This window comes from Ranitomeya variabilis, chromosome 3, assembly GCF_051348905.1.
Source record: "Ranitomeya variabilis isolate aRanVar5 chromosome 3, aRanVar5.hap1, whole genome shotgun sequence".
In the NCBI taxonomy this organism is placed as follows: Eukaryota; Metazoa; Chordata; class Amphibia; order Anura; family Dendrobatidae; genus Ranitomeya; species Ranitomeya variabilis.
This window is the reverse complement of record NC_135234.1, coordinates 230,276,508-230,301,885: the sequence shown is the minus strand read 5'-3', so window position 1 is coordinate 230,301,885 and position 25,378 is coordinate 230,276,508. Positions and strand designations below refer to the sequence as shown.

General features: G+C 40.6%; 1 protein-coding gene across 2 annotated transcripts in view; it reads left to right on the top strand.

Annotated features, from left to right (window-relative positions):
* Positions 1 to 24,063, top strand: part of SLC6A17 (solute carrier family 6 member 17) — a 102,032-nt gene extending 77,969 nt beyond the window's left edge. For both annotated transcript variants that reach the window (XM_077295218.1, XM_077295217.1), the window contains exons 8-12: positions 1,981 to 2,173; positions 7,202 to 7,394; positions 10,532 to 10,691; positions 13,389 to 13,551; positions 17,565 to 24,063. In XM_077295218.1, coding sequence (XP_077151333.1) covers positions 1,981 to 2,173; positions 7,202 to 7,394; positions 10,532 to 10,691; positions 13,389 to 13,551; positions 17,565 to 17,933 — 1,078 coding nt within the window. In that variant the 3' untranslated portion in view covers positions 17,934 to 24,063. The remainder of the gene's footprint in view (positions 1 to 1,980; positions 2,174 to 7,201; positions 7,395 to 10,531; positions 10,692 to 13,388; positions 13,552 to 17,564) is intronic.
* The last annotated feature ends 1,315 nt before the right edge of the window (positions 24,064 to 25,378 follow it).

The following is a 25,378-nucleotide window of genomic DNA, read 5'->3' as shown; positions in this document are numbered from 1 at the left end:
AGCCTAACAGTGCACTGTGTGAGGGAGGCTGGCAGCTCTAAATAGGACTTTGTTTATCAGGTCCATGGGAATCCTCGCCTTCCTCCAAAGCCCCTAAATAAGGAATTTGCCTTAAGCAGGACTCTTGGTTACGTTTATGTAGTGGCTGCTGGCCAGCGGTGCAAGCTGGCAAAGAGAAGTATTGTCACTTTGAGTTGAATACAGGAGGTTGAAGTTAGCAACAAAATCAAGAAATAGGTTGGTAGTTAAATACAAGCCAAAGACTGGAATCATACAGGCAGAATCAGAGCTGAGTTGCAGGAGTGAGAACTATAGATTTATAGAATTTTAGAGTTGGAAGGGACCTCCTGGGTCATCATGTCCAACCCCCTGCTCAAAGCAGGATTCACTAAACCATCTCAGACATATATCTGTCTAGCCTCTGAAGACTTCCATTGAAGGAGAACTCACCACCTCTCGTGGCAGCCTGTTCCATTCATTGATCACCCTCACTGTCAAAAAGTTTTTTCTAACATCTAATCTGTACCTTCTCCCTTTCAATTTCATTCCAATGCTTCTCATGTTTCCGTGTGCAAATGAGAATAATGATGATCCCTCTACACGGAGACATCCCTTCAGATATTTGTAGACAGCTATTAAGTAGGACATAGTTTGCAGACCGGTCACCATCCTGGTGGCTCTTCTCTGAACTTGCTCCAATTTTTCGATGTCTTTTTTTTAAATGTGATACCCAGAACTGGACATGGTATTCCAGAAGTCTGACCAACGAGGAGTAGAGGGGGATAATTACTTCACGTGATCTAGACTCTATGCTTCTCTTACTTTATGCCAGAACTGTGTTTGCCTCTTTTACTGCCTCATCACACTGTTAACTTATGTGAAGTCTGTAATCTATTAGTATACCCAAGTCTTTTTCATACATACTGTTGCTTAGTTCTATTCTTCCCATTTTGTAAATGTAATTTTCATTTTTCTTTCCAGATGTAGAATCTTGCATTTCTCCCTGTTCAATACTATTCTATTAGTCACTGTCCATTGTTCAAGCTTATCTAGATCCTTCTGAATCCTTTATCTGTCTTCTCTAGTATTAGCTATCCCTCATACAGCAAGACATAGTATGTTTGGGTGACACCACAAGTGATTAAGGAGATAATGGAATGAAAATTAAGGTATACCCCAAGCCTTCCCCTTACCATGGGCTGCAGTCACTTTCATTCTCATGACAATATATGTGAAATTCTCCCTGCTTGTTAAGTAAAGAATATTTTTTAACCAATTAAAGCTCAAATCATTTTTTTGTGAAACAACATCTATGAAATTGTCCATTATATAAACTCTAACATACATTTCAGGCTTGACATTTTCAATATTTGCAAACACCGGTTCCTGCTTTCAGCCTATGGGTTGATACAAATGTGTCTAGGAAATACTATGTGAGCTAATCACAGAAACAGTATACATTTCTATTTCATTTTACAGTGATTAAAGGGGACAATTACTTGCCGAATGTGGCCTCTGGGTCCCTTTCCTGACCTCTCTGGCAAAAGCTGATGCGTTGGTAGAAAAAATGCAGCATCAAATACATGTGTTTTTGACACTTTTTTTTTGCACAAGTTTTTAAGGTTTTTCCCATTCTTTAGTATGGGTGAAATCTGCAGCAAAAATGCTGAGAGAATTGAAGGCCCTGACTGACACTGACACACCATTAGGGCCAGCTGCCAGACAGGGTCAGGGGCATGGAACGCTGCCAGGCAGAGTAAATGTAATTTTCTCCTCGCATCGTACCGGCTACGTGCAGGCAATAACGCTATTACCCTCCAGATGACAGCTTCCATTTAGTAGAAGGTTGACTTTAGTCTGCCATAATTAAAGCTATATGCACTGGAGCATGCAGGTCGTTTTTTTGAGACCGCTCCTACAAGCTTGTGTTGCTTGTCTCGTTTTTTCTTTTCATGTAAAATATACTTTCTTTCCTCTTAGAAATGCAGAGAAAATCCTCGGCTACTTGAATTCGGGAATCCTGAGCCATTTCCTTATACCCCAACATGTCAACTTTTCTCACTTGACAACAGCAGACTACGCCGATATGTATGAAGTCATTAAAAAAGTGAAAGAAGATGGTTTCCAAGATCTCCACCTGGATGCCTGCTTATTGGAGGATGAACTGGATCAGGTGATTATAGTATTTGTACATTAGACGTCCCTGAAATCAGCTTTATACGTGATGCATAAATTAGGCGCTGTTCACATCACGTTTGGACCATTCAGATTTATGAAAACCGTGTAAAAGAAAAATCTCTTTGTTGTCCATAGCAACCAATCACAGTATAGCTTGTATTTTACTACAGCAATTTAAGAAATGAAAGCTAAACACTGATTGGTTGCTATGGGCAGCAAAGAGAGTTTTGGGGCTTTTTTAGAGTGAGTTTTAATAAATGGGCAGAATCTAGGATACTATATATGGCATATGATTGTTAATTAGAAGCCTTCAGAAACTGAAGATGGGTAGCCTGAGTGTTTCACAACGGATATCATTTCCTATTAATCTAGCTTTTAGGAGGTCTACGCAGTGGCCTCAACACTACACATACGCACCTTCTACATTAAGCCCAACGTCAGTACGGATCCTCAGAAGTTGGGACTGAAGTTACTAATTTGGAGATATATCATTCTGCTCTGAGCAGTCTACATTTAGATGTCTAAAATCACTGGAGATGAACTATCAGAACTAACATCAATGAATGAGTGGTTGTGAGCTTGGAGCTCTCTGCTCTTTGATCAATGATATACACTCACCGGCCACTTTATTAGGTACACCATGCTAGTAACGGGTTGGACCCCTTTTGCCTTCAGAACTGCCTCAATTCTTCGTGGCATAGATTCAACAAGGTGCTGGAAGCATTCCTCAGAGATTTTGGTCCATATTGACATGATGGCATCACACAGTTGCCGCAGATTTGTCGGCTGCACATCCCAAAGATGCTCCATACAAGGCAGGATGGATCCATGCTTTCATGTTGTTTACGCCAAATTCTGACCCTACCATCCGAATGTCGCAGCAGAAATCGAGACTCATCAGACCAAGCAACGTTTTTCCAATCTTCTACTGTCCAATTTCGATGAGCTTGTACAAATTGTAGCCTCAGTTTCCTGTTCTTAGCTGAAAGGAGTGGTACCCGGTGTGGTCTTCTGCTGCTGTAGCCCATCTGCCTCAAAGTTCGACGCACTGTGCGTTCAGAGATGCTCTTAGGCCTACCTTGGTTGTAACGGGTGGCGATTTGAGTCACTGTTGCCTTTCTATCAGCTCGAACCAGTCTGCCCATTCTCCTCTGACCTCTGGCATCAACAAGGCATTTCCGCCCACAGAACTGCCGCTCACTGGATTTTTTTTCTTTTTCGGACCATTCTCTGTAAACCCTAGAGATGGTTGTGCGTGAAAATCCCAGTAGATCAGCAGTTTCTGAAATACTCAGACCAGCCCTTCTGGCACCAACAACCATGCCACGTTCAAAGGCACTCAAATCACCTTTCTTCCCCATACTGATGCTCGGTTTGAACTGCAGGAGATTGTCTTGACCATGTCTACATGCCTAAATGCACTGAGTTGCCGCCATGTGATTGGCTGATTAGAAATTAAGTGTTAACAAGAAGTTGGACAGGTGTACCTAATAAAGTGGCCAGTGAGTGTATATTGATGGGGAATCTGGAGCTCCACACACTAAACCACTGATATTAGTTATTATTAGACAAATCAGACATTTGAATCTGGACTGTTCTGATCCCTTGTTATCTAGTAATCATTTAGACGTTCGTAGTCTAAGAGCAGTTGGATATCTTCCATATCTTTCCACATGTGCAGTGACCCATGCAGCGTGTCTAATAAACTGATACTTGACACTGGCACTTGTAAAGGCACTTTTCACACCATTGTTTCTGTTCCATTTTTTTGGAACAGAATAATGAAATTCAAGGTGTGAACGGAGCCCTTTTATAATGGGGAATTCCTGCTACGCCCAACAGGTGCTGACCAAGGCTGGTGGTATCATGTCTACAGATGTCTACCTGGTCACTTGTCCTAATGAATAGAACTGCATGACACCTACCCAATATTTGTTACCGTCCTCACTCACCTCCTGATGTGGAAGTGCTCAGACCTGGAATACCAATGTATTATCGCTTATTCTTTGTACAGTGGGTAAAATAAGTATTGAACACATCACCAATTTTTTAAGTAAATATAATTTTAAACGTACCCTTCACATGAAATTCTTACCAGATGTCAGTAACAACCCATCCAATCCACACAGGCAAATAAATCATGCCATAGATGTCCATTAATTGATTTATGTGTAATATTGAGAGATGACACAAGGAAAAAGTATTGAACACATGACGCAAGAGAGGTCCAAAAAGCCATGGAAAGTAATGACACCAGCTAAAATCTATCAGTAATTCAAAAGCAATCCTGCGAATTAGTGAAAAATAATATCATCTGATTCATATGATGGCCTATAAAAAGATGTCTTATTACCAACGTGCCATGCAAGAAACCTGTCATGATGGGTAATACCAGTGAGTTGTCTTAAGACCTTTGCAACCTTATTTTTGCAAAACATTCTATAGCATTGACAGAAGTATTTCTAAATGATTGAAGATTCCAGTGAGCACTGTTGGGGCCGTAATCAAGTAATGGAAAGAACATTATTTCACTATAAGCCGGCCACGACCAAGTGCTGCCGACAAGATTTCAGACAGAGGAGTGAAAAGAATTATCAGAAGAGTTGTTCAAGAGCCAAGAACCTGCGGAGAGCTACAGAAAGACCTAGAATCAGCAGGTACAATTATTTCAAAGAAAACAATAAGTAATGTACCCAACTTCAGTGGCCTGTGTACACACTCACGACGCAAGACTCCATTGTAGCACAAACAGCATGTTCAAGCATATTTAATATTTGTTTAATAACATTAAGACAAGCCTGTGAAATACTGTCAGAATATAGTCTGGTCAGATGAGACCAAAACTGAACTGTTTGGATGCCATAATATCCACCGTGTTTGGAGGCTAAAAGGCACTTACTTCACTTCACATCAAAAACACCATACCAAGAGTAAAGTTTGGAGGTGGGAATATCATGGTGTGGGGCTGTTTTTCAGCATACAGCACTGGCAAACTTCATATACAGTAGTCGAAGGAAGGATGAATATACAAATGTACCGATACATTCTTGATTAAAATCTTCTGCCATCTATCAGGATAATGAAGATGAAACGTGGGTCCACATTTCAGTAAGAAAATTAGCCCAAACACACAACCAATTAAACTCTCACTTGGTTTCAGAAAAAGAAAATAAGGCTACTAGAATGGCCCAGCTAATCTCCTGACCTGAATCCAATAGAAAATTTATGGAAGGAACTAAAGCTAAGCGTTTCTAGAAGGAGCCCACGGAACCTTCAGGATTTGAACAGAATTTGTGTGGAAGAATTGGGCCAAAATCACACCTGAGCAATGCATGCGACTAGTTTCTCCATACCGGAAGTGTTTTGAAGCTGTCATCAACAACAAAGGCTTTTGTACAAAGTATTAATTAAATTTCAGTAAGCATGTTCAATACTTTTTTCCTGTGTCGTTTCTCATTATTATACCTAACTTAATTTATGGCCATCTCTGATTTTATGTCTGCCTGTGTGAATTGGATGGGTTGTTACTGACATGTTACTAGCACCTCTAGAAATATATTTGCTTAGAAAAATGGTGAAGTTTTCAATTCTTATTTCACCCAGTGTATATGGCCTGAGCTGAGATACGTTAGGTCACATTATATACAAAGATACATGTGTGTCCACATTATTTTCCTATTTCTATTCTACATGGACAGAAATATGAAATGACCAAAGTGCCAGACTCTGTGCATGTCGGAAACAAGTGGCACCGAACAGACCCTATTGACTATATAAGGGGGAATTGGTTCAGGCATGGTTGCTGACATTTTTACAGGAAAAATATGACTGCACAATGTACTATTTTGGAATGTACTATTGTTGGATTTAAGTTACTATATATGTCACTGTCAAAACTCCTAAGGCTTTATGTAAAAAAGAAATTTGCATCCATAAAATTCATTTATATTGCAAGCTGTACACTTAGGTGGTGTCACCTGTAAATGCTCGTGATACCGCCAGACCTGTCGGATCATTTCCATACTTCTTCCTTAGTATGCATCTTTTTATGCATAATGACACAGCAAAGTGTTGACATCAGTATGTTTAGTGTCCTAAACCCAGTTAGATTGATGAATTTGCCATTAATAAAGGGTATACAAATTTACTGATGACTTCTTTATAAATGCATCTTACGGGGACAGTGCCTGAGTAGTGAAGATGGTCAACTGGGTCAGGCTTCGCTAGCAGAACCATACTATGACACTGCCACTTCCTCAGTATTGCCACTGTACGGGGCAGTATTGTGAGAGCTATTAGTCTACCACCTAGATAAAAACATAATGTTAAAGTTAAATATCTATTTTAGCCCTAAGATCATAAGTGCACCAAATACTCACTCTTAATCAAGAAATAAATAGTCTTCAGATCTAGGTGGCAATTTCACTTCATGTTAAAGGGAATCTGTCACCAGGTTTTTTCCACCTAATCCGAGAGTGTAGAGACAGAGACACTGATTCTAGCGATGTGTCACTTAGTGGGCTACTGTAGTTCTGATAAAATCACTGTTTTATTAGCAGGAGATTATCACTAGAGGCCTAGTAAGCTTGCTGCCATGTAGTCCTCAGTATTCATGAGCTCTATATAACCCCACCCCACTACTGATTGACAGTTTTCTGCCTATGCACAGTGTTCATAGAAAACTGCCACTCAGTGGTGTGGGTGGGGTTATATAGAGCTCAGCAATCAGAGATCTGCAGCAGATAATACAGCACTTTATCCCAATAAGTGATACATCTTTGTAGTCAAGGTCTCTCCCCCTACATTATGCTGCTCTCAGGTGGGGCAGCAAAAGCCTGGTGAGTGGTGACAAATTTCCTTTAAGACACACCACAAAACCATACCTTTTTATCTTTGGTGGGTATTTTTTTAGGAAAAGGTGACAATTATAAATAGGTCTAAGATCTTTCATAGACCAATGTGTTTTGTCACTAGAGAATGTGCACTTTGAATAACGTGAATTTTGATTGTTACGTTCTTGCAGGCAGTACAGGGAACCGGATTGGCATTCATTGCATTCACTGAAGCCATGACCCACTTTCCAGCTTCTCCATTTTGGTCCGTCATGTTTTTCTTTATGCTGATCAATCTTGGTCTAGGAAGCATGATTGGCACTATGTCTGGTATTACCACTCCTATTATTGACACCTTTAAAGTACGGAAAGAAGTTCTGACCGGTAAGTGACGTGAAGTCGACTTATGTTTGCTGTATCTGTGCATGGAAAGTCCTCCTATAATAATCGTGTGTAAAATATATAAAGGTTTGTTACCGATGTACAAATTCCTATGCAAAATGACATATGAGGCTTATTGTCATAATGGAAATGGGTTGGAGCCAAATAGAAATGGTTTAGATGTGTTCTAAACTGGTCTTTGGCCCAAACGTAGAAGAGAACTTCCATTACACCGCCTGTTCCTCATGTGACCAGTGATGTGGTAAACGGGGCTGGCTGGCTGCCTCATTTCAATAGCCATACTAGCCCTCTTCTCCAGCATAGCGGAGGAGGGGGCTCAGCTATTGAAATGTGGCAGACAGCCAGCCCCCTTCATACACATCACTGGTACTGTGCTGACATAAGGAATGGGACGGAAGCTCTCTCGTATTTAAGGACCAACGCAGAAATTGAACTGCTTTTTATTTGGCCGGACAACACGTTAAAGCTGTTCTCCCGCTGTCTGAGATCATTGGGGCCTATCTAGAGACCACTATGATTGCTAAAACAAAGGCTGCTAACATAATTCCCTTCAGGTTCCATTATCTGTGCTCTGCTCTGCTATGGAGACATTAACATTGTGGGAAAACCACTTTAGAAAAAGCAGTAGGCCTTGTAGGGCTTTCACTTGAGGTTATGACTTCAAGTGATTATTATTACATTTTTGTTTTCTAACTTGAAGCAGCTACAAATGGCCTGTACAGTAAGTACTGCATTGTACTGGCCGAGTAGCAAGGTGGTCCCTTTGGGTTTAAGGGGAATCTGTCATCAGGTTTTTGTAATGTAATCTGAGAGAAGCATAATATAGAAAGCCTGATCAGCGATGGACTGGACTGCTTAGTGTAGTTTTAATAGAATCCCTGTTTTCTCTGTTGTAGATGTATTATTATATTACATACATAATTATATGATACCTAGTCAGACAGTGATAATATCCTGCTGATAAAACACTGATTGTATTGAAACTAGAACACATAGCCTAGTCATTGACATATCCTTGGAATCAGGCTCTCTTGCTCTATATTATGCTGCTCTCAGATTAAATAGCAAAAACATGCTGAGAGATTAGCCTTGAAGGGTTTCTGCCAGGAGGATTTCACCCCTCAATCTATTTATATGTGCATGTAGATCTTTCAAAGACAAACACAGCAATACTTTTACGTGGCCAGTCCGCTCCTCCATTACTGATATATCAGCGTTTGAATTGATATGCAAATGAGGCTGAAGGACTATGTAGATCTGAAACCTGTGTCACTGCATCTCTAGTCCCCGCCTCCTCCTGCTTGACTGACAAGTAACACAGCATACAGGCAGTCAGTCAAGCAGGAGGAGGCGACACAGAGCGGGGAATAGAGCTGGAGTGACAGAGGCTTCAGATCTACAAATAAATGTTCAGCCCCGTTTTCATATCAATTCAAACGCTGATTTCCCAGCAACAGCAAGAAGAACGGACTGGTCACCTAACAGTATTGCTGGATTTGCCTTGAAGGAACTACATGGACATCATGTACAGCACCATGGAATTAATGGCGCTATATAAATAAATAATAATAATAATAATACTGTATAGTTTGGGGTGGGGGGGTGAATTCTTGCTGACAGATTCCTTTAAAGACAGAAGGATGTCACACTATCTGTCATTCTCAGTAGAACATTCTTTGATGGTCTGGTTTAATCAAGCTGCAGATATTTTGCCAATTTTTGGTAAAATTAAATCATTAAACTTTTAACCATGATCTGTTATAGCCAATCATAGATGCAACGTTGAATACTTATCTCAAATGGACGGCATAATTATTATGCCAGTGGACAGTGTTAATAAATTACCTTAATTCCTGAAATAATATTTTTGTTAAATGATTTTTAATCTGCCACATGCCTAAATGCAAGTATCGGATGAGCATTTCCCAACAGGAAAGTATCCTATGCCCTCCTCACCAACTGCTCCCTTGGCCATGCCCTACTAAGAACACCCAGATAGATATGTTTAAATCTGATTCTTGTCACATGTCTAGGACGGCAGAGTTAATTCCCTGTAATTCCCTATAAGTGCTTACACTGAGGTTTTTATAGAGTTATGGAGATGAAACTGAGTGGAAGGTCTCCAGACCTTCATCAAAAACTTGGAGCTTCTGCTCAGGTTCCACTCCAAAAATGATGTGTACAAACACTAAGGATATCCTAAAATGTTTTTTACAACTATGTTTCCTATCAAACAATGCCTTTAAATGTACACCCGAGGACATGGGTTCCATGCAAATGAAGTTAGCAAATTTTAATAGATTCTCATGAAAATCAGAAAAAAGTTCTGTTTGGGTTTTTATATGGTTTTAATTGCAGTAGTCGATGTTGTATTGAAGATACCTATTTCCAGTCCTTTAGACTTATAAACTATTTCCACCTGCATTTCTAGGATTTTCGTAGCTCTGGAATTTCTGCATATCTGCTCCTATTGTAAATGGTAATGTTTTGTCCTTAGGCACTTACCGGTAAATATACTTTGACAATATCAAATATTGTGTTGATGTATTCTTTTCTAGATTTTTTATTCCTTCCCTGTGTGGTAGAATTACAGCTTTGCAGACCCGTATTAACAATGACAACACTAGACAACCAGTAGAGATGAACCAGTACAAATGGGAGGTGATGAACACCTACTGTACCTTATGTCATACAGATATGTGTAAAGTTTCCCTCTTTAGACAATGCCTGTGTGACCGCCATATAAGCATGTTCACCAACCAGACCATACAATGTAAATATGTCTACGAGGAGGGACAGAATCATTACCATTTATGACTCCTGATGCACTGATGATCGGCTGGTGGCCATGGCATCTTCTCCACTATCTGGAGGATTACTTCTATGCATCAGTCTGTGGAGCGCAGACCTTTGGCTTAGCATGTTTACGAATGTCAGACTCAATTGATTTAACTTTTACAGCAAAACCATGTGGATCCTGAATGTGGAAGTTCTGCTGACAGCTGAACTGTCCCGATCCGCTGTGGGTTGCATGTATGACTTGCATGTCGATACTGTTACATTCATGTCCCATGCGCATCATTTCACTGTATAATTTTTCTTTCTGCTAATCCTTGTAGTCAGCTGTTGCATCCTTGCCTTCCTGCTGGGCTTGATCTTTGTTCAGCGTTCCGGAAATTATTTCGTCACCATGTTTGATGATTACTCTGCCACACTACCACTCACCATTGTGGTCATCCTGGAAAACATTGCTGTAGCTTGGGTGTATGGCACAAAGAAGTAAGAATTCTCCCACTCCATGTTTTTGTCAGACCTCCCCCCCCCAATCCCTTCCATCCTGAACCTTCTCTCTTCAAGTAGGTTCTTTCTGATCACATACATACAAAGGCAACAAAGCAGAAATATCTGCAAGAGGAAAGATGTACTTAGCACTGTCTAGGTCTTATTGGGCTTCAGCATGAAAGCTAAAAAAAATGCTGAAAACCTATTCCTATTAATTCAATGGATTGTCCAGGACTGAGACATTAGTAGTCTATTTTAAAGGGGACCTGTCAAAAACTTTTAACCCCCTCTAACCAACCATTAATATGATTATATAGCCCTTTAAAAGATAAGCCAGCCGATCCCCTTATGGCCCCAAAGCACTGCTCCAGTTTTCAAGTGCCTTGGTGTGTGATGAAGGACTTCTAGTTTATCACCATCACACTGTATTTGTTACTTAGCAGCAACCTCCCCTCTATGATTGACAGGTTGTTTTTGTTCTGGTATATGGCCACTGACCTGTCAGTCACCCAGGGGAGGGTCCTGCTAGGTAGGAGATCCAGCACAAGGCTGACAAGCTAGAAGTGTATCGTGACACCACCATGCACTTCCAGATACAACTTCAGGATGTGATTTCTAACTTCTGGAGAGGCAATTTCAGGTCATAAAGGAATTAACTGGCTTATCTTTTAAAGGGCTACACAATCATAATGGTTTGGACAAGGAAAAAAGTTTATTACTGATTCTCTGTAACTTCCCATTAACTTCTATAGGAGCTGAGCTGCAGTACCTGAGAATGGCCTCTACATAGTGTAGAGAGCAGAACTCAACAGCTCCATGCATTAATTGCCTCCAGCCACGGCGAGACCTTGATGGAGGTGCCGGGAGTCAGACCCCTACTGACCTGAAGTTGATGTCTTAAGGATAGGACATCAGAATCATAATCCTGGAAAATCCCCACATAAATCCTGATTGATATAAATCCATATTGACATACGTACAGTTTGGACACTTCTGGTCAAAATGACTGTTTTATTGAACAGTTAAGGAAGTTGAAGATGAAATGATCTCTAAAAGGCCTAAAGTTAAAGATGACACATTTCCTTTGCATTTTAGGCAAAAAAAAAAAATATTGTCATATTTTTTCATTTTAAAAATTACAAAAAGAGAAATGGGCCAATGCAAAAGTTTGGGTACTCTTGGACATTTGTGTGCTCAGATAACTTTGACCAAAGTTTTAGACCTTGATTAGCTTGTTAGGGTTATGGCTTGTTCTCTATCATCAATAGGAAAGGCCATGTGATGCATATGTGCCAGCTTTATAAAAACCCAGCCTCCTCTAACCTGCAAAAAAGCAGCAGCCATGGGTCCTTCTAAGCAGCTGCCTAGCACTCTGAAAATTCAACGCTGGGGTCACTGTTTCCGCCTTCGGACAAATCGAACATAAAGAGGAAATCGGCGCTGCAGCTGATCTTGGACTTCCTCTTCCTGCTCAATTCGACAGAAGGCGGGGACAGTGGTTTGTGGTTTGGGAACACTGGCACTCAAGGTTACTCCAGGGTCCCATTTACTTAACACAAGTCAAAAGAAATTCCATATGGCTACAGCCAGGTCTGTATACATGGGCATACTTTTAGTCTGTATGTAAGAAAAACTTCATTAGGCCTAAAACAGTTTTGCCTGGAATGTTTGTTTAAGTTACTAAAGAAAATCTATCATCAAATGTATGCTTTCCAATCTGATGTCTGCATAAAATAGGCATAGAATCCCTGTTCCTAGTGACATGTCACTTATTAGGCTCCTTTGTGTAGTTTTCAGAAAATCACTGTTGTACTGTATGTGCTGCAGATCTGCTAGTACAGTATTCTCAATGATGAGCTCTATCAAACTCTCCCTGCACCATTGATTGACAGCTTCCTGTATACACTGTGCATAGGCAGAAATCTTCCAATCAGTGGTGAGGGGCTTGGATAGCTAGATCTCATGTCTATCACGGACTACATACCAGGTGCTTACCACTGAGAGGACTAGCAGATCTGCAGCAGATAAAAATGCAAGAAGAAAACTATAGCAAGAAGCCCAAATAGCAAACTATAGCATGAAGCCGGTGTTCAGGATCAAGGTTTCTGGCCCAACTTTGTGCTGCTCTTAGGGGAGAACAAAAACCTAGTGAAAGATTCACTTTAACCTTTTTGCAGCTCTTTAGTGCTCCTATCCCAGTGTCAGCCACACATTGCTGCGTCACGCCAGTGACAGCTGTGTGCTACTTCTCTTCATTAATCTTCTTCTTGGCATGCAAAATACACTGCGCAAACAACAGGGGGCACTCCCATGTATCTGCACTGATAGCTATGATCAATTCCGGAAAAAAACAGTACTGACAATTCATTCTCTGTAGGGATGATGCTGTGTTATCACAGCCTTGTCTTACAGTATTATTTTATACACGTGTTCTTATAGACTGGAGTTGTGCATAATAGCATTATAGGCCACAGGTTTTCCATTGCAGTAGTTTTTTTTTTTTTTTTTTTAAAGAACATTCTCTTGTTTCCTGTGCAAAATCCATTAAAGTACCTAAACCTAAAATCACTCTGTGCAAACCTTCGGCTTGTAGATATGTTCATTATGTGATGTACTTTGTGTTATCTTTATATGTTTTGCTTTGCTCAGCAGTTACTCTGCTGGATCTTACAATTTCTCTTTCTGCATTTTCAGATTTATGCAGGAGCTCACGGAGATGCTTGGATTCCGTCCATACAGCTACTACTTTTATTCATGGAAGTATGTTTCCCCAATTTTTATGGCACTTCTGCTGTCGGTTAGTGTAATTCAACTAGCTTTCAGTCCACCCGGGTACAGTGCTTGGATCAAAGAACTGGTAAGTAGAGTGTGCCCAGATCACACATTGTGGGTTGAAGTTTTGTGTTAGTGTTTGCTATTAGTGATGAGTGCAAGTGCTTGTTACTTACGTTTGCCTAGGGTATGCACCGAGTATCGCTGGTGCTCGAGTAACATGTTCAAGTCTCGCGGCCGCATGCTTCACAGCTGTTAGACAGCCACACAACACAATACACATGACAACCATGGGCAATCCCAGCATGTTTTGTGGCTGCCTAACAGCTGCAAAACATGTGGGCGCGGGGATTCGAACCTGTCACTCGAGCACCAGCGATTCTCAGTGCATACCCGAGCACCCTAGGCTAAATTGGAGTAACGAGCACTTGCGCTCATCAGTATTTGCTATAGAAAATAAAATAAAAGAGAAAAAAAACATGGGACAATAGAGATAAGAACATACTGTAGTCTGGAGGTAGCAATAACGACCTGTGTATGACAGATATATGAAGGAAGTAGACATTTGTAGTAGGGAAGAGTTTGTTTCTCTGATAATTGACTCTAGCATTTAGAAGGTGAAGCTCATCACATGCAAAGCCACAGGAGATTTTTGACTTGGAAGTAATGAAATCATAGGAATCATTATGCCCACCTGACTCAGGCTTAAATCTGCATGTAGTAGGCTTCCAGTAGTGGCAGCTGCAGAAAGACGATTTAGAGGAACACTAAACATAGAAAATCTACAGTAATCAATAATAATTCCTCCTCTGATTTAAAGATTTTAGCTGATCCTTTGTGTTCTCATAATTAGAGTTAAAACTGGAAAATATATAAAGTAACTTCTGGAGATGAGTCATGTTTTCTGTCCTCTTCCACTCAATAATGTCTGGGTCTGGCTGTGAGACAACTGTCTGCAGCAGGATCCTCCCCACTTTGCCCTCTCTGCACTGGGACACAAATACAAACAAACCTAACCTTGCAGTAAAGCAATTTTTCCGCTAATACACCACTTTGGAATTGTGTGGCACAACAGCCCAACCTTAAAGATAAGGCCCCTCAATTATCCCTTTCCCAGCCTCTTACCTAAAATAAAACACCACTGTATAAGGTTGGATGTAAAAAGGCTACAGCAGCCTCATTTATTAAAATAAGAACAATACATAACATCAAAATGTTGACGATTTCTTCCAAGCAACTCAATCCCGCTACAGCCAAAGATTCTCAGAGTCTCGGCGACTCTTCACTCTTCGCAGGATGCACCAGAAAGATTCAAATGAACTCCCTCGAGCTTTAATTCCTAGTTTAACGATTTTCTCCAAACATCTTGATCCAGCAACACCCAAAGATCCTCAGACTCTTCACTTTTCCCAGAATACGCCAGGAATATGCAAGTATTTCTCTCTAGCTTCAAATCCAACAACTTGTCTGCAGGCAAACTGCATTCCATATTGACAGAATCAATCTCAATGACCAAAAACTTCAACACCGTTGACGGTCCCTCTGTCTTTTCATGAGCCAATGGAATACCAAAACGTTGATTCACCTGTTCTATCGTCCTGGGCAGCGACGAACAAAACGGGGACCCCATTGTTCCAATACAAAAGAAGTCATCGAAGTAATGCAAAACTGAGTCCAAACCGGACTTCTCTCTCACTATGGATTCAATGAAACAGCTAAATTTCTCAAAATAAGCGCATGAAATCAAACAATCCATAGACAAACAACAATCCACATAAAAATTATCATCCTAAAAACAGTCTAACAAATGAAAACTCTCCAGATGCAGTGGAAGCAAACGGAACGTAGACTCAATATCCGTTTTAGCCATCAACGACCCTCATACAAACTTACGCACCCAGTTGACTGCCTTATAAAAATGTACATAGGAAGCTGACACCAACTCTGCACTTATACCGAAATTAACTGACGAACCGGTCGGATATGACAAATAGTGTATTTTCCTAACCTTATTAGGCTCCTTTTTAGTAACCATTCCCAAGGTGTAAACCCACAAATCGAGTCACAACGGGGAATCATCCATGCTGCCAAGCGCAACTTCTTTCTGCAATTTGTCGCTAACAAAAATTGAAATTGTTTAGCTTCATAGTACCCTGTTCAACCAAAGATGACATCTTAAAACCAAAACTGAAACCCTTACGCAACAATCAGGCCGCCTCCCTGTCAGGATACCGACTCAAAAAAGGTAGCATCCGATCTATTCTCGCCAGAGTCTTCCCTTTTTGCTGAAAACTCACTGGCTTTGCCCTTTACCTTCTTAAAACATTTGGTATGGCTGTGGGATCCCCCACATCTGGAGTATTCATGCCTAAACTTGCATGGTGATCCAAAACGGCACTCTTTTTTCATTGAATTGCCAGCACATGCCTTTTCTTGTACCAGAAAAGAATGCTGGCGTCATTTCCAGAATTTCCAGAAAAGGACTGTGATGACAATTTTGAGGCTGCCATTAGGCGCAACCATAAGCAGGGACTTCAGCTGCATGCCTGCAGCTAACACTCCTGGTACCTCCCTGCTGCTTCTTTGCCCTGTCATGCTGTTCCCTAGCACTGACAGCACCACTGACTCCTGGCCCTTCTGCTGTTACACCCCTGTCTGATGCACTGTGTACCTGCCACTGTGCCTGTCACAAATCTTCTACTGGCATGTCCTGCTGTTGGGCTCTGCGTGGCCGCACTTCCGGGTTCGTGGCCAGCTCATGTGATGATACCGACTGCATCATCACCCCAACCCCACACCGGAAGAGGGCCAGTGATGTTACTCACCTCCCCCATGATACCAGGCCAGTGCTGTGGATTCCTTCTAAAGCGTCACACTGGCAATGAAGACAGAGGCACCGCTGGCGGCCCAGGAGGGTCTCTGCTAGGGCTCTGGATCCTGCGTCTTTATTGAAGAGTCATATCATGGCTGAGTCTCTCCTGAGGCTGGGACCTCCTCAAGTGCTCTGGAGGTTCCAATTATTCAGTCACCTCACTGACTCCTCCAGCTGTAGTCCATTGCTCCATCTGTCTATGTAGCCGCTGCTAGCCTCTCTGTTCCACCAGGGACCTAATCTCTTGAAGCAAAGCCTCCATCTTAACAGATGTAACAGATGTAAGTCAACAATGTAAGTTCATCAGTCACTCCCACTAACCAATCCATAAAGACCCTCAAACCCCTTCACTCCTCATTCCCCTCCCCTACATTTGCCCACACAAATTACCCCCAAAAAATTAACCCCTTATAACCAAACAGCATCCCTCCTGAGTCATGGAACCCTACCCTAAGCCCCATGGGGGGGCATGCAGTCCAGGCTATTATTTTATGTCCAATGTTCTTTGGAGGGTTCCTTCAAGACTGTTTGTATCAGGAATATAAGAAAAACAAACTAATTTATATTTTTTTAGGTTTAGCATTTTCTAAACAGGATTTCTTAATACGATAGCCCTTTTTCAAGTAAAGATGGCCCCGCAATTGGTTTATTGTTGCATTCTTGGTTCTGAAACCCATGCCAAATACATTATTCTGCAGCTGCATACATTCTTGCCTAAAGAAATTTAGTATTACACTAATTCGTATAATTGGGAAATCATCTGATGCAAAGTCAGGCTGAGCTTTCAAAAGCAAAAGCTACACCATTCTTCATTACTGTGGTATGGTGAAATAACGCCAAATTTTAACATTGTAGTTTTTGCATATAATTTACTACTTCCTGTTAGGTTCATTGTTTATAGGGTTAGCTTTATTCTAAGATTTTATCACAGTTCTCCCTCTCCCTCAGTATGACTTTTATAACTTTTTTTACACCAGTCTATTCATTTGTCTTACAATCTATAATAATGTTACTGCCCCAGAAAAAAAAGGCGAGAGTCGGAGAGATTGCAGTCACTGCACATGACTAGGTCACATTTTGATTTTTGGCTTCAGTCGCATGTAGTAATAATTCCTGCCTCTCGAGTCAGTGGATGTCTGGTTGTAAAGACAGGTTTTTCCAATTATTTTTTATGTCAGTGAATTGTCTCTGGGGTTTAATATCACAATACCATTTTTCTTTTTCAGGCTGCAGAACAATATCTGTTGTATCCTACATGGGCTCTGTCATTACTTATTTGTCTTATAATACTAGCAATCCTACCAGTGCCTCTTATCTTCATTCTTTGGCAATTTCAATTAATACCTGATGGCTCCAACAGATTATCTGTGTCATACAAGAAAGGCCGTATGATGAAGGATATCTCGAATTTAGAAGATAATGATGAAACTCGCTTTATCTTGAGCAAAGTGCCTAGTGAGACCCCATCGCCAATGCCGTCCCACCGCACATACTTAGGCCCGGAAAATGCTTCTCCTTTGGATTTGGGCGGAGGATCAAATGGGCGGTATGGAAGTGGATATCTAATGGCAACCACTCCGGAATCAGAATCGTGATCCTACTCTATGGCTTATCTTACCATATTGTCAAATGCAATTAAACATTATGTTTTGTAAATTATAGCACTTTCTAAAACACTTCCCTGCAAAAGCCAGACAAAGCGATGGATTGCTTGTGTCCAAAAGCAGATGAGGATGTTTCATCCCAACGCTTCTCCGCTACATCAGAAAATGTCATCCGTACTGCAGTGTTCTCCAAATCATGGACTTCAGGCATAATTTGCGTCTGTTTTGTGAGTTTATCCAGCCCGCCACAAATATAGATCAATCTGAAAAGCTAGCGTGAGTGCAGCACTTGCATACTTTACGTTATTACACAGGTATGAAACATAATCAACCCATCTGTTCAATTTTTAGAAGCTTTTGCACATGACTAAGCACACATGCGGGTCCAGATAACCTGCATAATTAATTAGCACAACCAATATAGAACCTATTTAGGTCTGAACAGTACTGAACATATAATACAATAAGATAAAATAACTATTATTTATTAAAGTTTGGAGATAATCATTTTTAAGATGTTTTCAAAATTCCAGCCATAGTTTGCAAAATGAAATAATTAAATTTCTATTTATTGTTAGTATTTATTGTTAAATTTAATATTCAGATTCCCGATGCTTCCTCTTTAAAATGAAGTCTATAACTCTAAACGTACATATTACAAAGTGTATATATTTTATTTATTATTATGTTTTGCTTACTGTACATAGCGCCATCATATTCCATAGCGCTTTGCAAACATTATCATCACTGTCCCCATTGAGACTCGCAATCTAGATTTCAATAAGTATGTTACAAAGGAAGATTAAAGCACTATTTAGTTTAATATTTTTATATTTTAAATGGTGATGCAACCGTGTAATTACTATAATACCTCATGCACATAGCTGAGACTACAGAGCTATATAGCTGCATATTAAGTCATCCATTGTCCAAACTCACCCAAGTGAAGGAGTATGTTAAAAAAATGGATAGTAATTGAATGGCATTTGTATGTCCAAGTGCTGTCCATTTCTTACTGTCTAATGGGTAGGATAAGTTTGAAAAATTTATATATACAATCCTCAATATTAAAAGTGCAACACCAAGAAGGAAAAGTCATGGAGTTATGGAATGAACAGGATTGATATAAATGGAAACACAGAAATACACTCACTTACACACCTTGGCTGTTATCAATGAAGCTAAAGGTTGTTTGAGGGTTATTCTGCCAAATTCAATGCAGTTGGCACGCAAGTCATCAAGATCCGCTGCTGGCAGCTCCCTTTGCAGTTGTTGACCAACGATATACAAAATGTGCTCAATGGGAGGGAAGTCTGGATATGTTGAAGGCCATAGTAGCAAGTTTGGGCCACACAGGCTGCTCACAGTAATATGTAGTCTGATGTTATTGTGTTGAAAAAATGAATCTCATTGATTTGCTGCCCAATTACATCCAGCGTGGCAGAACATTCCTCAGACAACCATTAATAACGTCATTGATAGCATGCTAAGTGCATGTATTTCTGCACGTGGCTCTCATTTGTGATACTGAATAAATCATGATGTTCTGAAAATGTTTCCATTTTATCATTATTTGCACATAATTACCATGTCTATTGATACTGTGATTTTCAAAATTCCACTTTTCCTACTTGGTGTTGCAGTTTCAATGTTGAGGAGTGTATGTAAGAAAAATGGGTGCCACAAAATTGGACAAAAATTTTAGGAGAATCTGGTCTGGCACACTTATGAAAAGCTTTTATTTTTCTTCAGTATGAATTTAAAAGGTTCTTCATTATAATTTTAAAGTTTGGCTCTGTCAAATTTCCTTCTTTCCTTTAGGACTCATTTGCACTGCATGCAGCAGACTTCTGTGGCACTTAATACTACACAGCCATAGGCACTCTGTGTGCCACTGTATGCTGTTCTACTTCTTCACATAGTAGGAAGAGCATATCTGCAATTATCATCTATTGGTAAATTATTTAAAGAAGCACTCCTATGAAGTTATTTTGTTACTAAACCTGCATATATGTGCATGTAGTGTAGTGTGTATGTATTAATATACTCACCTACTGTACCCTCCTCCTGGATCCAGCACTGCTCTGCTCCTCTTCTCTGTGACATCACTGCTCTTCAGACTAACCGAATCATCTTCTTTCTGCATGACCCAGAAGTGGCTTTTACAATTTATACCTATAAAGCGCCAGAACAAGGCTCCAATGGCTTACATTGTAAATGAGACTTCCAGCTAACATATAGAACATGGAGAGATCTGAATAGTCTGAAGAGCGGTGACATCACTGAAAAGAAGAAGCAGAACGGCACGGAATTCCAGAGATAGTGATTGTAGGTGTTGATATTAACACATACTATAGTACATGCACTTTGCACAGATCTAGTAAAAAAAAAAAAATAACTCATGGAAGGGCTTTTAAAAAGTATCTGTATTTTTCTTTGCATTATGGATTTGAGCAGTGATTTCTATATGAAAATGTACTTTAAATGAACTCTCCAGCCAAAACTGATACACTGTGTTATGCCTAGTGGAAGACCTTGAGGTCCTGCATGGCATGGTGATCAAAGACATGATACCTGTGCCTTGCACCACCCCCTCAACCATAACAGGGGCATTAGATCTATCCAAACCATTGTTATTAAAAGACCAAATTGGCCTAAAAACAGAGCTGGTGCAAATCTTAAATATCCTGCATGATAAATATGGTAATGTTTCCTAGATTTTGTTCTTTTTTGTTTTTCCTTCTTGTACACATGCACTTTAGACGGAAATATTATAACTCAGGGTCCCTACATTTTTGGTTCACCATATAAATTTCACACTGTGGAATGGAAAAGTATGATAAATCAGTATTTACAGTGCTTTTTGTTTCTTTTTATAAAGAGAACCAGAGACCTCTCCTGATATGTCTGTTTTAGTTGATATTAATTAAAACGCAAGAAATAATTATTCTAAAGCATCTAATAATCCTGCATTGAGACATCCTTCTATTATTCCTCTTTGAAATTTATAAATAAATTAACAACTGGGTGTTACTATTCCTTTTGTTAATAGGATGTGTTTGTACAGTGTAGGCCTGGGTTTTGCATGGCCAACATTTCTGGACTGATTGTGGGTCTTTTGACCCAAGTTCCACAGCTTTATAGACATATATAGCTATCTTCTTAAATCAAGTGATTCATTAAATAAAGTTGTTGGGTTAGGATAGACATTGATGAGGCTGTTGGGTTAGTATACTGTAGGCATAGATGATGCTGTTGGGTTCGGATAGGCATAGATGAGGCTCTTGGGTTCGGGTAGGCATAGATGCAGCTATTGGATTTATATAGAGATATGAGACTGTTGGGTTAGGATAGACATAGATGTGGATAGGTGAGGATATGGATAGGTGAGGTTATTGGTTTATGAAACAGATGAGGCTGTTCAGTTAGAATAGAGATAAATGAGGCTGTTGGGTTAGGATAGACATAAATGAGACTATTGGGTCAAGATAGACATAGATAAATCTTTTGGGTTAAGATAGACATAGATGAGACTGTTGGGTCAGGATAGACACAGATGAGGCTGTTGGGTTAGGATAGACAAAGATCAGGCTGTTGGTTTAGGATAGACATAGATAAGTCTGCTGGGATAGGATCAACAGATGAGGCTGTGGTTTTAAGATATACATATATGAGGCTGTTGGGTCAGGATAGACATATATGAGGCTGTTGGGTTAGGATAGAAATAGATGAGTTAATTGTCTCAGGATAGACATAAATGAGACTGTTGGGTCAGGATAGACATAGATAAATCTTTTGGGTTAAGATAGACATAGATGAGACTGTTGGGTTTGGATAGACAAAGATCAAGCTGTTGGTTTAGGACAGACATAGATAAGTCTGCTGGGATAAGATCAATAGATGAGGCTGTTGTTTTAGGATATACATAGATGAGGCTGTTGAGTCAGGATAGACATATATGAGGATGTTGGGTTAGGATAGACATATATGAGGCTGTTGTGTTAGGATAGAGATAGATGATGCTGTTGGGTTAGGATAGACACAGATGAGGCTGTTGGGTTAATATAGACATATAAGGCTGCTGGGTTAGGATTGACATAGATGACGCTGTTGGATTACAATAGACATAGATGAGACTGTTGGGTTAGGATAGGCAAAGATGAGGCTGTTGGATTAAGATAGACATAGATAAGGCTGTTGCTTTAGAATAAGCATACATGAGATTGCTGGGTTAGTATTTACATAGATGAGGCAATTGAATTAGGATAGACAAAGATGAAGTTGTAAGCTTAGAATAGAGATAGATGAGGCTGTTGGGTTAGGATAGACATAGATGAGGCTGTTGGGTTAGGATAGACATAGATAAGGCTGTGGTTTAGATTAAGCATACATGAGACTGCTGGGTTAGGATTGACATAGATGAGGCTGTTGGATTAGGATAAACAAAGATGAAGTTGTAAGCTTAGAATAGAGATAGATGAGGCTGTTGGGTTAGGATAGACATAGATGAGGCTGTTGGTTTAGAATAAGCATATATGAGACTGCTGGGTTAGGATTGACATACATGAGTCTGTTGGATTAGGATAGACATAGATGATACTGTTGGGTTAGGATAGACAAAGATGAGGTTGTTGGGTTAGGATAGGCATAGATGAGGCTGTTGGTTTAGAATGAGACTGTTGTGTTAGGATAGGCAAAGATGAGGCTGTTGGGTTAGGATAGACCTAGATGAGGCTGTTGGGTTAATATAGACATATAAGGCTGCTGGGTTAGGATTCACATAGATGAGGCTGTTGGATTAGGATAGACATAGATGTGACTGTTGGGTTAGGATAGGCAAAGATGAGGCTGTTGGGTTAGGATAGACATAGATGAGGCTGTTGGTTTAGAATAAGCATATATGAGACTGCTGGGTTAGGATTGACATAGATGAGGCTGTTGGGTTAGGATTGACATAGATGAGGCTGTTATTTTAGGATATACATAGATGAGGCTGTTGGTTTAATATAGACATATGAGGCTGTTGGGTTAGGTTCGACATAGCTGAGGCTAGACATAGATAAGGCTGTTGGCTTAGGATAAACAAAGATGAAGTTGTAAGCTTAGAATAGAGATAGATGAGGCTGTTGGGTTAGGATAGACATAGATGAGGCTGTTGGATTAGGATAAACAAAGATGAAGTTGTAAGCTTAGAATAGAGATAGATGAGGCTGTTGGATTAGGATTGACATAGATGAGGCTGTTGGTTTAGAATAAGCATATATGAGACTGCTGGGTTAGGATTGACATAGATGAGGCTGTTGGATTAGGATAGACATAGATGATACTGTTGGGTTAGGATAGGCAACGATGAGGTTGTTGGGTTAGAATAGACATAGATGAGGCTGTTGATTTAGAATGAGACTGTTGTGTTAGGATAGGCAACGATGAGGCTGTTGGGTTAGGATAGACATAGATGAGGCTGTTGGATTAATATAGACATATAAGGCTGTTGGGTTAGGTTCGGCATAGCTGAGGCTAGACATAGATAAGGCTGTTGGCTTAGGATAGACATAGATGAGGCTGTTGGTTTAGAATGAGTCTGTTGTGTTAGGATAGGCAAAGATGAGGCTGTTGGGTTAGGATAGACATAGATGAGGCTGTTGGGTTAATATAGACATATAAAGCTGCTGGGTTAGGATTCACATAGATGAGGCTGTTGGATTAGGATAGACATAGATGAGACTGTTGGGTTAGGATAGGCAAAGATGAGGCTGTTGGGTTAGGATAGACATAGATGAGGCTGTTGGTTTAGATTAAGCATATATGAGACTGCTTGGTTAGGATTGACATAGATGAGGCTGTTGGATTAGGATAGACATAGATGAGACTGTTGGGTTAGGATAGACATAAATGAGGCTGTTGGTTTAGAGTAAGCATATATGAGACTGCTGGGTTAGGATTGACATAGATGAGGCTGTTGGGTTAGGATCGACATAGATGAGGCTGTTGTTTTAGGATATACATAGATGAGGCTGTTGGTTTAATATAGACATATGAGGCTGTTGGGTTAGGTTCGACATAGCTGAGGCTAGACATAGATAAGGCTGTTAGCTTAGGATAAACAAAGATGAAGTTGTAAGCTAAGGGTACCGTCACACAGTGCCATTTTCATCGCTACGACGGCACGATTCGTGACGTTACAGCGTCGTATAAGTATCGCTCCAGCGTCGTATACTGCGGTCACACGTTGCAATACACGGCGCTGGAGCGATAATTTCATGACGTATTTGCGATGTAGAAGCCGTTGGTTACTGTGCGCACATCGTATACAACCTGTGTCACACAATGCAATCATGCCGCCACAGCGGGACACTAGACGACGAAAGAAAGTTTCAAACGATCTGCTACGACGTACGATTCTCAGCGGGGATCCGGATCGCAGTAGCGTGTCAGACACAACGATATCGTAAATGCATCGCTGGAACGTCACGAATCGTGCCGTCGTAGCGATCAAAATTGCACTGTGTGACGGTATCCTTAGAATAGAGATAGATGAGGCTGTTGGGTTAGGATAGACATAGATGAGGCTTTTGGATTAGGAAAAACAAAGATAAAGTTGTAAGCTTAGAATAGAGATAGATGAGGCTGTTGGATTAGGATAGACATAGATGAGGCTGTTGGTTTAGAATAAGCATATATGAGACTGCTGGGTTAGGATTGACATAGATGAGGCTGTTGGATTAAGATAAACAAAGATGAAGTTGTAAGCTTAGAATAGAGATAGATGAGGCTGTTGGGTTAGGATAGACATAGATGAGGCTGTTGGTTTAGAATAAGCATATATGAGACTGCTGGGTTAGGGTTGACATTAGTGTTGAGCGATACCGTCCGATACTTGAAAGTATCGGTATCGGATAGTATCGGCCGATACCCGAAAAGTATCGGATATCGCCGATACCGATACCCGATACCAATACAAGTCAATGGGACACCAAGTATCGGAAGGTATCCTGATGGTTCCCAGGGTCTGAAGGAGAGGAAACTCTCCTTCAGGCCCTGGGATCCATATTAATGTGTAAAATAAAGAAGTAAAATAAAAAATATTGATATACTCACCTCTCCGACGCAGCCTGGACCTTACCGCTGTGAACCGGCAGCCTTCTTTGCTTAAAATGAGCGCGTTCAGTACCTTCCATGATGTCGCGGCTTCTGATTGGTCACGTGCCGCTCATGTGACCGCCACGCGACCAATCAGAAGCCGTGACGTCATCCCTCAGGTCCTAAATTCCTAGGACCTGAGGGATGATGTCGCGGCTTGTGATTGGTCGCGTGGCGGTCACATGAGCGGCACGCGACCAATCAGAAGCCGTGACGTCATGGAAGGTGCTGAACGTGCTCATTTTAAGCAAAGAAGGCTGCTGGTTACTACCAGGGCGCGTCCGAGGGTGAGTATA